This window comes from Myxine glutinosa, chromosome 2 (assembly GCF_964187855.1).
Source record: "Myxine glutinosa chromosome 2, kmMyxGlut1.1, whole genome shotgun sequence".
Taxonomy (NCBI): domain Eukaryota; kingdom Metazoa; phylum Chordata; class Myxini; order Myxiniformes; family Myxinidae; genus Myxine; species Myxine glutinosa.
This window is the reverse complement of record NC_136262.1, coordinates 123,742,128-123,758,503: the sequence shown is the minus strand read 5'-3', so window position 1 is coordinate 123,758,503 and position 16,376 is coordinate 123,742,128. Positions and strand designations below refer to the sequence as shown.

General features: G+C 45.8%; 1 protein-coding gene across 3 annotated transcripts in view; it reads left to right on the top strand.

The window, feature by feature from the left end:
• The window catches only part of LOC137421302 (DNA topoisomerase 1), a 111,313-nt gene that overhangs the window by 80,748 nt on the left and 14,189 nt on the right, over positions 1-16,376 (top strand). For all 3 annotated transcript variants that reach the window (XM_078771614.1, XM_078771616.1, XM_078771615.1), the window contains 4 exons: positions 6,152-6,296; positions 14,052-14,195; positions 15,513-15,698; positions 15,966-16,034. In XM_078771614.1, the coding sequence (XP_078627740.1) occupies positions 6,152-6,296; positions 14,052-14,195; positions 15,513-15,698; positions 15,966-16,034 (544 nt within the window). The remainder of the gene's footprint in view (positions 1-6,151; positions 6,297-14,051; positions 14,196-15,512; positions 15,699-15,965; positions 16,035-16,376) is intronic.

Sequence of the window (16,376 nt, the reverse complement as noted above, 5' to 3'; positions counted from 1 at the left end):
TCTCCAATACCTCCTCACACTCCTCTCCAATACCTCCTCACACTCCTCTCCAATACCTCCTCACACTCCTCTCCAACCCCTCTCACTCCTCTCCAACCCCTCCCACTCCTCCCCAACCCCTCACACTCCTCCCCAACCCCTCACACTCCTCTCCAACCCCTCACACTCCTCGCCAACTCCTCACACTCCTCGCCAACTCCTCGCACTCCTCGCCAACCCCTCGCACTCCTCGCCAACCCCTCGCACTGCTCGCAAACCCCTCACACTCCTCGCCAACCCCTCACACTCCTCGCCAACACCTCACACTCCTCGCCAACCCCTCACACTCCTCGCCAACCCCTCACACTCCTCGCCAACCCCTCACACTCCTCGCCAACCCCTCACACTCCTCGCCAACCCCTCACACTCCTCGCCAACCCCTCACACTCCTCGCCAACCCCTCACACTCCTCGCCAACCCCTCACACTCCTCGCCAACCCCTCACACTCCTCGCCAACCCCTCACACTCCTCGCCAACCCCTCACACTCCTCTCCAACCCCTCACACTCCTCTCCAACTCCTCACACTCCTCTCCAACTCCTCACACTCCTCTCCAACCCCTCACACTCCTCTCCAACCCCTCACACTCCTCTCCAACCATTCACACTCCTCTCCAATCCCTCACACTCCTCTCCAATCCCTCACACTCCTCTCCAATCCCTCACACTCCTCTCAAATCCCTCACACTCCTCTCAAATCCCTCACACTCCTCTCAAATCCCTCACACACCCCTCCAATCGCGCCTCACTTTCCTCTCTAATCGCGCCTCACTCTTCCTCTCCAATCGCTCCTCACTCTCCTCTCCAATCGCTCCTCACTCGCCTCTCCAATCGCTCCTCACTCTCCAACTCCTCGCCCCTCTCCAACCCCTCGCTCCTCTCCAACTCCTCGCTCCTCTCCAACCCCTCGCTCCTCTCCAACCCCTCGCTCCTCTCCAACCCCTCGCTCCTCTCCAACTCCTCGCTCCTCTCCAACGCCTCGCTCCTCTCCAACCCCTCGCTCCTCTCCAAGCCCTCACACTCCTCTCCAATCCCTCACACTCCTCTCCAACCCCTCACACTCCTCTACAACCATTCACACTCCTCTCCAATCATTCACACTCCTCTCCAATCCCTCACACTCCTCTCCAATCCCTCACACTCCTCTCCAATCCCTCACACTCCTCTCCAATCATTCACACTCCTCTCCAATCCCTCACACTCCTCTCCAATCCCTCATACTCCCCTCCAATCGCGCCTCACTCGCCTCTCCAATCGCGCCTCACTCTCCTCTCCAATCGCTCCTCACTCGCCTCTCCAATCGCTCCTCACTCGCCTCTCCAATCGCTCCTCACTCTCCAACCCCTCGCTCCTCTCCAACACCTCCTCACACTCCTCTCCAACACCTCCTCACATTCCTCTCCAACACCTCCTCACACCCCTCTCCAATCCCTCCTCACACCCCTCTCCAATCCCTCCTCACACGCCTCTCCAATACCTCCTCACACTCCTCTCCAATACCTCCTCACACTCCTCTCCAATACCTCCTCACACTCCTCTCCAATACCTCCTCACACTCCTCTCCACTCCAATCGGTCCTCACTCTCCGCTCCAATCGGCCCTCACTCTCCAACTCCTTGCGCCTCGCTCTCCAACCCCTAGCTCCTCGCTCTCCAACCCCTAGCTCCTCGCTCTTCAACCCCTGGCTCCTCGCTCTCCAACCCCTGGCTCCTCACTCTCCAACCCCTGGCTCCTCGCTCTCCAACCTCTCGCTCCTCACTCTCCAACCCCTCGCTCCTCACTCTCCAACCCCTCGCTCCTCACTCTCCAACCCCTCGCTCCTCACTCTCCAACTCCTAGCACCTCGCTCTCCAACCCCTCGCGCCTCTCCAACCCTCCTCATCGTTGTTGCAGCAGCATCCTGTGCAGTTCTCCCGTCTCGTGCGGTCTCTGTTCGGTTCTTGCTACATCCTGTTCAAGTCTGCATTGATGTTCGTCGACGGACTCGTTCACCCATCTCATTCGTTTTCTTGCCACATCCTGTTCAAATCTGCGTTCTTCATCGACCGTCGCATTCATTTTGGAAATGGAAGTTTCCACGCAACGCATGAATTGTCACGATCCTCAAGAGGAAGTGTCTCGTAATCATCAAATGACAAATGGCAAGTAAATTACATTGTGAAAATTAAAGATTTCAAATAAACCTATTTAAAGTGTATGCGCACATAACTAATAATAACAAAAACGAAGAAATATCTCTCGGTAATTTCCTGAAACATATTTTACTTCCGGATAATAATGTTGAATGAAATCTATCTATAATTCCACTAATCTCTGTCTGTGTGTGTGTGTGTGTGTGTATGCGACCGCTGTTTCTCGACAACTACCGGTCCGATATACTTGAAACTTGCCAGGTATATTGCTGGGGACCCGAGGATGTGCCTTTTCAAGGTTTCATATTAATCGGACAAGTAGTTACCGAGCTATGTCCAAAAAACGATTCAACCAATCAGAGAGCAGCGAGCTATCACGTGTGCCGAACGTGCCGAACAGACTCTGCCTCGGACGGCACATTTGAGAGCGTATTCATTTATTTCACGTTGGCAAACTATGTTGGCGTTAAACTATGTTTTAAAACTAATTAAAACTACTTTGCGATTCATCGTAACTGCGATTCGTAACTGCCGTTCGCTTTGGCTTTGCGAATGGACCAAACCATTTCATGTAAATAGAGGGGGGGGATTGTCACCGTACTCGCAAGCCGTTCGCTTTGGACCAAACCATTTCATGTAAATAGAGGGGGGGGATATAATTTTAGATATAGATATAGATATAGTACGGGCATGCCCTAGTAAGAAAGAACGAAGATATATATGTCGTTTTTGTGCCGACTGTCATAAAACGTAAAAGTAATATATCTTAACGGAAAAGAAAAAGCGAATTTTTAATATATGTCGACATTTTCCCCGACTTATTTTAGGCGCTGTATTTTCGTGTATCATCGTGGCGCGATTTTTATAAATATATCTCGGCAATTTCCCGTGTGTGCGTGAATGTTCTCAATTATTTCTGACACCAAGTCTAAAAACATCGATAAAAATTAAATCAGATGGTGAATTCGAGATAAAAAAGTGTGGGTGACTCAATGAATGGGCTTTAGTTTACAGGCCTTTGAGAAATCATTTCATTCTATAAACGGAAACTTTCATGGGATTCTCTTCCCGTTTTTTTTCAACCGAGTCTAACACTATGTTAGCGACTGTTAAAAATGAAATGATATATCGAATTAGAATTGAAATAAACCTATGTGAGAGAGAAAGACAGCATGGGCCTAACTAAACAGGCCTCAAAGCCATTCGAGGTAATAAAATGGTGGATATTTGTTTACATGAAGCCTCTCCAAGAATGGGTGTAGCCACACCCGCGGACAGACGGATCACCTACGCCTACGATCACCTACGACGGATCACCTATAGATAATTATACAGGAGCTCCTATGCTGAAGATTTTGTGTCCATCGGACCAACAGTTGCAGAGAAAAAAAATCATACTGATCGGATCGAGCGTTATACTTGTCAAATTATGACGTCATGATGATGGCACAGATGACATCATCATTAACATATCTTATCCCCATGGGGAGTACTTGACAATGAGCCTTGTTTCAATTTTTATGTCTCCACCAACAAAGTCGCCGGAGGCATCATGTTTTCGGGTTGTCCTTCCATCCGGGCTAAACCTCGTTTTCTCAGCAACCATATGTCCGATTGAGATGAAACTTTCAGGGTAGGAGTGACACCCACGCAGAATGTTTTTATGATAATTGTGATGTCATAAGTCATGTGGTATGGCAGCCATCTTGGATTAAAAGCAAATAATTAAAAAATTATTTCTCGGAAGCCGCTGAATGGAAAAATTTGAAGCTTGGCACATTGCCAAGTACTCCCTATGGGGAACAAAAGCATGATAATGATGAGATCATAGGTGAAGTGGTATACCAGCCAAAATGTTTTAATTGAATTCCTTATCCTAAAAATCTGAAATTGCATGCACATGATCTATGACCCATTTGTATTGAAATATAAAATTTATGACATCATTGGTCACATGGTTTGGCAGCCATTTTGGATTGAAGGAAAATATTGTTGTGGGTCTCCCGAAGCCCGTTCCCGTTACAAAGGGGGGATTTAACCCCTTTTTTCCCCCCTGGGTCTTCGGGTCCACGAGACTGAATCGCCACTTCCGGGCAAACGTGAAAAAGGGTATCGGGACAAATTCGCACGTACCTTTAACCCACGCTGCCACGAAAGCGGGGATCGAGTCTCGCACAAGCCACGCTTAATCGAGTACGCCCGAGCGGTATGCGTATCACGTGACTCGTGCTGTTACTTTCATTGGAACCCGATCCGAGCGGTTTTATTCGTACCATGCGAAGCCAATGGATGGAAGGGACAGGAACGGTCAAATCAAAGGAATAACACGATTTATTTACAATGTACAATGATTCAGAATGAAGGAAAGGGGGACACAGAGCAGAAGCTTAACATTGTTAACTTATTCCCCAGACACGGGCCCAATCACTCACACGGGGAAATGGAAGAAGAGCAGGTTCGCGGTTCGCGCGCCAAACGCGCCTTGCTGCCGGTCGCTCCCGGACAGCTCGCTCGTGGTGTAGCCCTCTGGCGGTCACGGCACATATGCAGGAGAAATGCAGGCAGGAGGAAATCACACGTCTGTGGCCCGGTGCGGGTCGTCCTCTCGAGCATGCGATTAATACAGCGCAGGGTACAGGGCACGGGTCAAGTTCGTGTACAACAAGGCTATTACAACAGTCAATTCAAGCACTTCGACTTGTTCAGGGCTGGGCAACTTTCACTCCTCGTCTCTCGTTCTTGATCTCACCCGTTCTGCCGCCCACGAACTCTCACAGCCCTCTCTTCTCGTGCGTTCTTCTTAATGGGCCCGGGGCCGGGCCTTATATGGCACCTCCCCGATCTTACCCGAATGTTCCAAGCCCCGCCTCCTGCCACAGTGGTAAGCCACTCCCCTCGAGCCCTGATTGGCGGCTCGTTGCTTACCGGCCACTTCCCCTGCGGCTCGTCCCTTCGGCCTTGCCAGACTTGTTGAAGGCCTACCACGTGGCATTTCCAGCCCAAACCAAAGCACCAAAGCAAAGCGCCAAAAGAACACCTAAGCTCACTGGCCTACTCAACACAAAACTAAACACAGGAAAGGACTACGCTTACATTCACTAAGAAATAACTGAACTAAGCGAGGCTACGTGTTGTCATGCAACTAACTAAGAGGGGGAATTAACCTTTATTCCAAAACCGCAACAATATTAAATAATTATATCAAAATTCATTCATTCTGAAACCGCTCACCCTATCGGTGCTAAATTTTACAAATATCATCTAACAGCACTGTTGCATATAGTTTGAAAATGATGATGTCATAGGTCACGTGGTTTGGCAGCCATCTTGGATAGAAAAACGAACCTTATCCGATCACGAGACTTCACAAACGTGATTCCACTACCCACACATATGCCAAATGATGGCATCTACCTGTTGTGGGACTATGTGGAGGCATATTGGCGACACAGTTACATTGTTCTAGTTTCCCATGGAGCGGTTTCGGAGATATAGAGGTGCAAATATTTTCCAGGATGGCGCCCGTGCCAGAGTCACATTGCCAGTGACCTAAGACGTCATACTTTTCAATAAAAATTATACAGGAGGAGGCTATGGTTAAAATTTCATGTCAATTGGACCAACGGTTGCCGGGAAAATGAATTTAGAAAATGCAGACACACGTACGTACGTATGCACGTACGCCACATGTACGCATGCAACCAGTCGCTTAACCCTGCTTTTTGCTTCGCGAGCGCAGGGTAAAGATTAGGAGAGTTATCACTGTCACCTTGAATAAATTACAAATTCTTGGCGAATTTGCCTTCAGTCGAACATCAGGCCTGGCCAGCCTCGTGCAAGTCTTCCTCTTAGATTGATCCAACAAGAAGGTGACTGGCATCGTTTGGGATCATTAAATAAGTTGTTGTTCTTGCAGTAGATGTAGTCGATGATGGTAATATAGGAGGTTTTTCAGCCATTTGTTTTCTGTGGGTCTTGCAGAGGGTCCAATATCCCTCAACCACCAACGGGTCACAGGTGGAAGGAGATACGGCACGACAACAAGGTGACTTGGTTATGCAGCTGGACAGAGAACATCCAGGGCCAGGTCAAATACATCATGCTCAATGCAACATCCAGGATCAAGGTGAAATCTTAGTCTTTTCATCAGCAAGTACTGTTTTCTATTCATGACACTTAAATTATTATTATTCAGTTATATTTGCGCCACGTGTGGCACGTTTACTAACCAGTCTCACATCAGGAAAATTTGATACTAACACAAAGCTGTCCTTATTGTCTCACTGCATTTTTTGTTTGTCTGATTGCCGGTCCCTTATAATGTGGTATATTTTTGAATGGAACATTGTATGGCCACCAAAGTTTACAGACATCATGGGGGGCCCCATGGGGAGTGTCATTGAGGGGTGGTGGGGATGTTTGGAACTTTGTAACACCTTGTGTGATCACAACCACATTTTGCAGACATAATGGGGAGTAAAATAGCATGGCAGTAATTTTAGGGGTGAGGGCGGGCCTCTCTATATCTGGGCGTATTCACTTCAGCCCTATTTGTGCAGCTACCAAACGTGGCTTGTTTAATGAGGACCTCATGGAGAGGTTTATGGTGAAAAAATTAAGGTGTAGTAAGATCCTGACATTCGCGGCAGATACGTTCCTGGAAAATGCAACGAATGACGAATCCCTGAATGTCAGGGCGTTGTTTCAATGGGAAATGGGGGGATAGGTTCTCGGCGGTTCGTGATTCGTGAGGGGAAATTTAAAAAAATTCCAAACATGAATGCACATGATTACAGTTTAATTACAAATGTGCTTACAAATGAAAATACTGTAAACCTTTCTAAAAGGTTAGCTCACTCTTTTGTCGTGAGTGTCGTGTTATTTTATCGAAAACTAGCTGTTTGTTTTGCTTCATTCCCAAAGCGCTTCTTGATCCTGGAAAGAATTTGCCGTTTTAACTTCTTGGAGTTTAAGCTTGAAGGAAGATACCTTATTCTGTATTATCTTATAAAGATTGTTGTGAAATAAACCAAGTCCACAACTTTGTCCCATAGGTAGGTTTAATCTCAATCAGATCTTTAGCATCATCCTGCAAAATACAATCATGCAATAGATATCAGGATCTTGGCATCATATAGGGAGGATCGATTATATTAGTCAATGCAAGCAAGCCTAGAATACATGTGCGAGTACGTACCGTTCAGGACTACATGTCATAGTAAAATGTCACAGGAGTGGCTCAGCGTCGCGGACGTCCGAGGTCTGAAAGACGCCCCTCTGCGGTTTAAGTGGGCATCACTCCTGGGTTCAACTTTGATATACATTTTCACTACATTCTACCCGCCGTTAGAACTACACTGCCGCTAGGCAGGAATCAAGCGTGCGTCAGCATTAATTGATTGGGGACGTCATTCCGTGTCAGTCGGTCCATCCGTAGCGGTCAGGGTGGCGAATTACTCTGCCAGCACGGGTCCGGAAACTACCGGGTACGGCCTCCCCAAGCCCAGAGTCCCCTGCATCGGAGTAGCCGCTGGAGGCAGGTGTCGGAGGGGGCACCTCAGGGCCTTCATGCAGGGGTGTATTTGACGAAGGAAGGGACGGCAGATGTTCCATAGAGGAAGCTTCGGGGGAGTCCATAGACTCGTAGATCGGTTCGTCGATATCCCCATAAGGGTCGATGACCCCACATGGGGCGAGATGGCGTACGGAGACAGTGGACTCGCGTCCATCTGCCGTCATCACACGAGCATGCTCGGGATTAGCCTGGAGTACCTGCACCTTATCCACGAAGGGGTCGTACTTGCTTGTGCGAACCGCACGTTTGAGATAGGCCGGCCCCGGCTCATCGAGCCAACTGGGTAAAGATCGGATACTACCCGAGCTTCTAGGGTGGTGGAACAGTCTCTCGTGAGGAGTCTGGTTGGTGGCCGTACATAGTAGAGCCCTGATCGAGTTCAGCGCCGCAGGTAGCGACTAAGCCCATTTATCGAGGCCACGGCCGAGGGTCCTGAGACTTAGCATGACGGCCCTCCATATAATCCCATTGAAGCGTTCGACCTGCCCATTCGCCTGGGGCCTGTACGGTGTGGTGTAACTCGAAGCGACTATTTTGGAGCAAGTAACCCCTCACGTCCTGGGACAGGAACACCGCACCCCGATCGGTATGCACGTAGGCCGGATACCCGAACATAGAAAACAAATTCTGCAGGCACCGTATGACCGTGGCAGCCGTCATATCCACGCACGTGTAAGCAAAAGGGAATCGCGAGTACTCATCAACGATAGTGAGCAGATAACGAGAGTTACTCGACACCGGCAGCGGCCCTTTGAAATCCATTGCCAATCTCTCCCACGGTCTAGTAGTCCTAACCAGCGTCCCCATGGGAGGGTTGTAAAAACGCGGTTTGAGTTCCGCACATATAGCGCAGTCGCGGAAGATCCGGCGGATGTCCTCAATCGAGTACGGCAGATTACCACTACGCACAAAATGAGCGAAACGTGTCACCCCAGGATGACACATAGTGCCGTGCAAAGCGCGCAGACCCTCCAGAGTTATGATACCCACGCACGTAGCCGGCCTCGATAAGGCGTCGGCGACCAGGTTATCCTTCCCCGGGCGATATTTGATGGTGTAGCAGAAGTCGGCGAGTTCGATACACCAGCGAGTGATTTTCTCATTCTTAATGCGTTGAGCATGTAAGGTGTCGTACATGAACGCTACGCTTTGTTGGTCCGTGATGATTTGAAAACGTTGAGTTTTAATTGCATAATTTTATATGTCCTGGCATCAGTCCTTGTGTTAGACTTTCATTTTATTTTCGATCCAAAATAAAGGTTCAGTTTTTACTTCCTGTGCCATGAATCAGCCTCACTGATCGGCGCAAGATTTACACCATGTATTTATTACACGTTAATTGTGTGCAGAAGAAAGGAATAATGAGACTTAAAACTAAACAACATATATATAATTAAATAATCACTCATGGTTCCCGATCAAAAATATATCATAAAACAATTATACAAGAAACCAAGCAACCTAACTCCTCACGTCATAACTACCACATCTGTGATATTCCAGCTTTTTTCCTTTTCTACAGCCTTTAAAACTTTTTTTTATTTCAATTTTTATTATACTAGGGCATGCCCGTACTATATATAAACTAGGACGTGCCCGTACGTGGGTGCCCGTTCCTTGCCAAAAAAAAAAAAAAAAAAAAATTTGTGTAGGGGTGTGTGTGTGTAAACATCCTAGGGCGTGCCCGTACGTGGGTGCAAAAAAACATGCGTGCAAACAACAACAACAAAAAAAAACTTTGAAACCACGTGGCAGTAACGACCACAGAACCCCCTCCCCTCTATTTACATGAATGGTTTGGTCCATTCGCAACGACCACAGAACCCCCCCCCTCTATTTACATGCAATGGTTTGGTCCAAAGCGAACGGCTTGCAGTGTTTGGTAAAGAAATCGCCATAGCTCGGTAACTACTTGTCCGATTAATATGAAACCTTGAAAAGGCACATCCTCGGGTCCCCAGCAATATACCTGGCAAGTTTAAAGTACTAGGGCATGCCCGTACTATATATATGCCCGTACTATATATCTATCTAAAATTATATCCCCCCCCTCTATTTACATGAAATGGTTTGGTCCATTCGCAACGCCAAAGCGAACGGCGAACGGCTTGCGAGTACAGTGACAATCCCCCCCCTCTATTTACATGAAATGGTTTCGTCCATTCGCAACGACCACAGAACCCCCCCCTCTATTTACATGGAATGGTTTGGTCCATTCGCAACGCCGGCACACGCGATCGTTCGCTGCTCTCTGATTGGTTGAATCGTTTTTTGGACATAGCTCGGTAAGTAATTGTCCGATTAATATGAAACCTTGAAAAGGCACATCCTCGGGTCCCCAGCAATATACCTGGCAAGTTAAAAGTATATCGGACCCGTGGTTGTCGAGAAACAGCGGTCACAGACAAACAAACGTACAGACAGAGATTACTGGAATTATAGATAGATACTTGTACACTTTAGAACACAAATCGCTTTCTTGGGCACCTTAAAAACACTTCCTTTTAGCAGTACTTGGAAAAGAATATCCGCTGTTCATGCCCTGAGGGCAGAGTAACTGGTAGATCATTGATATTTATCATTCAGACAAATATGGTGGCACCTAGCACTGTTTGGCTAATGCAAAATGCAACGCACCAGTTGGAAAGGCATTTCCGATGTCCTTTTTCTCAAGACTGCGTGGGGTAATGTATTCCATGAACTCTAGTTTATTTATTTTCCCAATAGTTGGGAATCTCTGTACTAAATATTTGATGATGATGTAATACAACTGGTAGTACGATACGAACTGCGATAACCCCTTGTTTATAACATTGTTAGTCTCATTTACGGTAATTTACATTCCAGGTGATGCTCCGCATTCTTAAATGATCTGTCTTGTTGCATTTCATTTGTGAAAATTCAGTTCAGCAATGTGAAATCTGCCAGATGAGTATTTTGATCGACGGGGATCGCATATCTACGAACAGAGCTACTATCTCTCGCTGGAGAGCAATGTTGACGTGCTAATACTCTTGAAAGCAAATGTGCAGGTTTGATGAAATTATATTGTTATTAATTAATTCGTTTGTTGTACTCCTAAATCATTATTTAATGTTAAGATCAACGCACACACTATATTCTCGTAGATGCACATAATCGGAAACGTAAGTTTTTATTCTCATTTGGCATTTAAGACAGGGTTCGGTGATGAGGTTAGAGATTGGTTAAAAGGTTAGAACTGTTTGTTTAAGGTTAGGGCTTTTAGATTTGGTGGAGTAGCAACTGGATCAAGAACTGGCTTAGGGATCGGAAGAAATGAAATGTTAGTGGGAAGATATCGGACTTGGGAAGTTGCAAGTAGGGATCAGTCACTTAGTCTGATCACTGTTATTTAATTTCTCACCTATGATTTTGATGGCAGGGAAAGCATAAACTCTCTAAATTTGCCGATTAACTTTTGAGTTGATTTGTCGCTATAATTTTGTTAACCATTACCCATAATCATGTGTTTCCTGATTTAACATGTGCGTTGAAAACAAGATGATAAGTGAGATGAATGGAGTGGCTGTGGAAATTTGCACAAGATTGACTGTATGGTATGGTTCTACTGTATCCATATTAAAGAGCACCTTGGGGGCGAGAGGATTGTGATGAGACTTTATGAATGATGTCCTGCACTAGGTATGTACTGCAGATCAAAGTAATTATATGCTGAAGGTGCACGAAAGCTTCCATTTAAATGGGAGAAGTGTCAAAAGTTGGAGAATGCATTAGGAAAAGTAATATAGTTTTTGTGTAAAATACAGTTTATGCATGCATATGCACTACTACTCTTTCTTCTACTACAATGCCCCCAATTATTCCCACCCAGAGAGATTTTGGCCCAAGTCTCACACACCCACTGGCCAGGCCTGAACATTCGAAAGAAGGTCATTTGGGCAAGAATTTGCAATTTGTTCCGGGTGCCGTCCCTCGGATTTGCAACTTGCCTCCTCTCCACAAAAGACATTGTGGGATCTTTAACGTCTGCCAACTAATGCTAGCAGATTGGACACCCGGCTAAACGTACATCCGAGGGACGGCACGCTCCGTGATGCAATGCTCTGCTCCTGAAATGCCAATGCAACAGTTTATAGTCTGGCCGGGAATCGAACCCTGATCAAGCTCACAAGTAAGTGCGCCACCTCTGCACCAATCTCAAAACACACACACACACACGCACACGCACACACATTATTAGTACATTACTGTATGTGTGTGGTGACTTTTTTAAGGATCATCACTCAGCCGTGGACAGCCTCCAACTGTAGGTCTTTTGTGGTAATGTTCACAGGGATTGTTTGGAGGATCTTTGTGAGGTTCTTCTTTAACATTCCCGTTGCTCCAATTATCACTGGTACAATTTCGGTGCTCTTCAGCTTCGATGATCTTTTCACTTCATTCTTGAAGTCTTGATATTTGGTCATTTTCTTGATTTCTGCATTATTTAGACCAAAATCACTGGGTACTGAAACCTCAATTAGCAATGCCTTCTTTTCCTTTTTCGTATCTGAGTGCTATATCCGGTCGCAGTGATTTGTTTTATATGTTAACGCTGGATGGGATTATCAGGTGGTACATGAGCATTATGTCCTTGTTTTCAATGATTGCTTTTGGTTCATGTTTCCATGAGTTTTCTGGAACTGGGATATTAAAATTTCTGCAGATGTGCCAGTGGATTACTCTATATACCTTGTGCCTTTGTGTGTACAGCTGGTCTTACATGAGTTGTTGTTTTTTTACATCCCGATAGGAGATGGCTCGTGCTTTGTTTCTAACTTGCAGAACCTACACTTTTCTGATTGACTCAGTCCCGCCATTTCCTTAAAGTGATTGGTGTTATGTTATTGGTCTTGGGCATTTATAATGATTCGTTCTCCATCCCAGTTGAGCCGACCTCTTTTTAGCCATTTCAAAGAGCCTTCTTTGTCGATTCCCAATCTCTCCAACTCTTTTTTTTTTCTTTTATAACTTCCTGCTCTTTTATCGTTTTCCCAGTTGTCGATGTATATCTGTTGCTATTTCGTTTTATATTTTTCTTTCTTCTTTTTTTGCACTTGCTGGGGCTGTACTCGTTTCAGTTTCTTGTGTGACATCTTCCATTCGCACCTGTCTTTGGAAATGTTTTGCTCGGTGGGTTAGGGATACCTTCTCTGGTGTGTTGTCATCTTATTTGCTTACAAATCAGATTAAGTAGTCTGTTGTAATTTGTACGTATTCGGCCAATCCTTCAGTTGTCATTCTGTGCACTTGACTTGGTTGAGCTCCATCATGCCGCAACCTCGGCAGGTACATTCTCAGGATACATTAATTTTTGTAAAACATTTTGTGGGTGGTGAGAAGTTTCCTTGTTTTTATATCGAGTTTATTGATCTCTGATTGTGGCCAGTTCATTATTTTACCCGCAGCTGTACTGGAATACTGGTATTGCGAGTTTGTTTTTGGCTTTGATTTTGTTCCTTGGAGGTAGGTATGTTTTGTGGACGTCTTATTCTATGCAGGTATTCTTTGGTAATTGTTTTGCTCATTTGTTTTGACATATTTGGTGGTCCTCTTCTATTCTGAGGTATTTGTATGATACTTTGTTGTCTAGCTCCTGTATTTGTCAATTTTTCTGTTGTCCTTTTTCTTGGTCTACCTTGTATGAATATGCACTTGGCACACATATTCAGGCCAACTTCCATTTGAATGTCGTTTGAGTACTGTTTCACTAATTTTAGTTGTTCTGCCAATTTTTGGACGTTTGGTGCAGAGCTTTAAATCATCCATGTAAAGTAGATATCACCTTTTTTTGTCTCTTTGGACGTTCTCTTGATTGATGTCAGGGTGTGTCCATGCCCTTTCTCATTCTTTGCAGCGAGCATTCCGCCTGCAATACAATGCTATTGTCCCATAAATGTTGTGGGAGAGGGGAGGGGGTTATTCCTAATTTTATATCTCTCCCTGGTGAATTACCACAGTACTATTTCAGCAGCAATACTTATGCTGGTTTATAAAATCTATACAAGTTATCTATCGACAGAGTGTGATGTGACTAGTTTGAGGCATCGTGTATATGCAGCATTCCATCATAATTTTGTGGAGAAGTGTGTGTATGCTGCCATCAAGATGTTGATTTCCTCCCCACCCCCAATTGTGTACTATTTCAAATAAACTTTTACAACATTTGCGTATCTCCTTCAATTGTGTGTGTTCATGTGATATGAAATGTCGTGGAAGTTGTATGCAAGACAAATGGCCGCTTACACCTTGTGCTTTCCCTGTGGAACCGTATGTGCTCTTCAGGGTGAGAAGGACTGGCAGAAGTACGAGATGGCACGTAACCTGAAAGGTGTTGTCGACAAGATCCGCTCACAGTACCGCGAAGATTGGAAATCAAAGGAAATGCGGATTAGACAGCGTGCTGTTGCCTTGTACTTCATCGATAAGGTTTCGAGCACAATATCTCTCCTCATTTTCTGTCTTCAACACCACCCTCCTTTGTTTGTGCAATATGTCGGTGATTAATAGGATCAAATGATGCTTGGAATCGTAGTTTATCTTCCACTACTACTTGTAATGTAGCAACTCTTTTCCACAGTTGCAAAATTGTTTTGATTTTTGCAATCTGCAGTAGCATCCCAATGCCTGGTGTTGGCTTAGCGGTTAGGGTGCTGGCTTGGGATCCTAGGATCCTGGGTTCGAATCCCGGTCGATCGCTGAATTAACGCCAGGGGGTTTGACTCAGCCTGTCATCCTTCCGAGGTCGGCAAATTGAGTACCAGCTTGCTGGGATGAATGATCCCGGTGTGTACCCCGATTTAGAATAGGTACACTGTATCCCTGCGCATCGTAAGAGGCGACTAAGGGTTGGCGTCAGAGGGCATCCGGCCATAAAAACATTGCCTCAAACAGGCAACACAGGCTAACCCCCGCTCTTGCAGGGAAAATGGCCTTAAAATGCCTGTTGTTGTTTGTTGTAATAGCATCCCAATATATTTAGTATGTGCACAAAAGTCCTTCCCCGCCTTCCCACATCACTTAAACATACCCTCCCCCTTCCTTCCCTCTGCGTCTTCTAATCTCTTCAACCTCCTTTTCTTTCTCTCTCGACTCACACATTCCTTTACTTTTTTCTTTCTTATGTTCTCGTCAAAATGTAAACGCCTCCCCTCCATTTCCACACACACACATACATAACACTCATTACATATGTGCACCTAGTACCAATCCTCAACATTTTTCTGAAGCATAGGGAGCACCAGGATCAAAATTACCAAGTAGAATGCTCAAGTATCAAGCTTTTTATGGTTTGTGCCTATCGCCCTTTTACTGGTTTGCCACAGTAAAACTACCACAGTTTACCCTATCCTGTGAACCTCTTACCGGAGCGTCTGTCAAGATCTTACCGTAGCGTCTGTCAAGATCTTACTGGAGCGTCTGTCGACATCTTACCGGAGCGTCTGTCGACATCTTACCGGAGCGTCTGTCGACATCTTACCGCAGCGTCTGTCAACCTCTTACCGGAACGTCTGTCTCAACCTCTTATCGGAACGTCTGTCAACCTCTTACCGGAACGTCTGTCAAACTCTTACCGCAGCGTCTGTCAACCTCTTTCCGAAGAGTTTTTGACCCTCTTACCCATTCCTTTGATGCTTCCCTTGTGTCTGCAATGCATGATGCTAGATCCATCCCCAGAACCGAAGTAAATACCATCCATGGTATTTACTGGTAAATACCATCCAACTTCCATGTCTTTGTGTTCAGCTTGCTCTCAGGGCTGGGAATGAGAAGGAGGAGGGTGAGACGGCCGATACCGTCGGTTGCTGCTCCTTGCGTGTCGAGCACATAAAGCTGCACCCAGAGCTTGACGGGCAAGAGTTCATGGTAGAATTCGATTTCCTGGGCAAAGACTCGATTCGTTATTACAACAAGGTTTCCGTCGAAAAAAGGGTATGTGTTCTTCCCAAGCTGTTTTCTTTGTTAGCAATTATGAATTGCCATTTACAACTTGATGTTTCAATGATTATGAATATGTAGAAGAATGGGAAGGTAGGTGTCTAACACCACTCTTGCAAAAGCAATATGCAGATTGCCGTTAGGGGTTCTGGGTCTCATTTGCAGATGTGGAGAGTGTGCATATATCCACAGTGTGGTCACGATTGTAACACTTGGGCATCGTCATTTTGTTTATGATCGAGATGTCTGTCTTTGTTGCAGGTATTCAAGAACTTGCAGCTTTTCATGGAGAACAAACAGTCAGGCGATGATCTTTTTGACAGACTGAATGTGAGTCGAGTCCTCCGAACCTGGTTTTCATTTAACCCGGATTTTTAACCAAGGTTTGACCTTATCCGGGTTATACCGCAACCCACTTTACAGTCGACCCGAATTGAGTTGGAAATCCCTTGTGCACATGCAATATGAGTTTACGATACTTGTGGTCCCCCCCACATCTCTCCACACCCCCAAGTTGCCTGCAGGGCACACACGGTCCACCATCAACCCCCTTCTGGTGAAACTACCTAAATCCAGAATCACTGCTCACTCATTCATTCCTCTTTTTCCCACCTGTGCAATCAACTTCCACATTCTCTTCAATTTCAATCTACCCTCCAGTTCTTCAAGAAA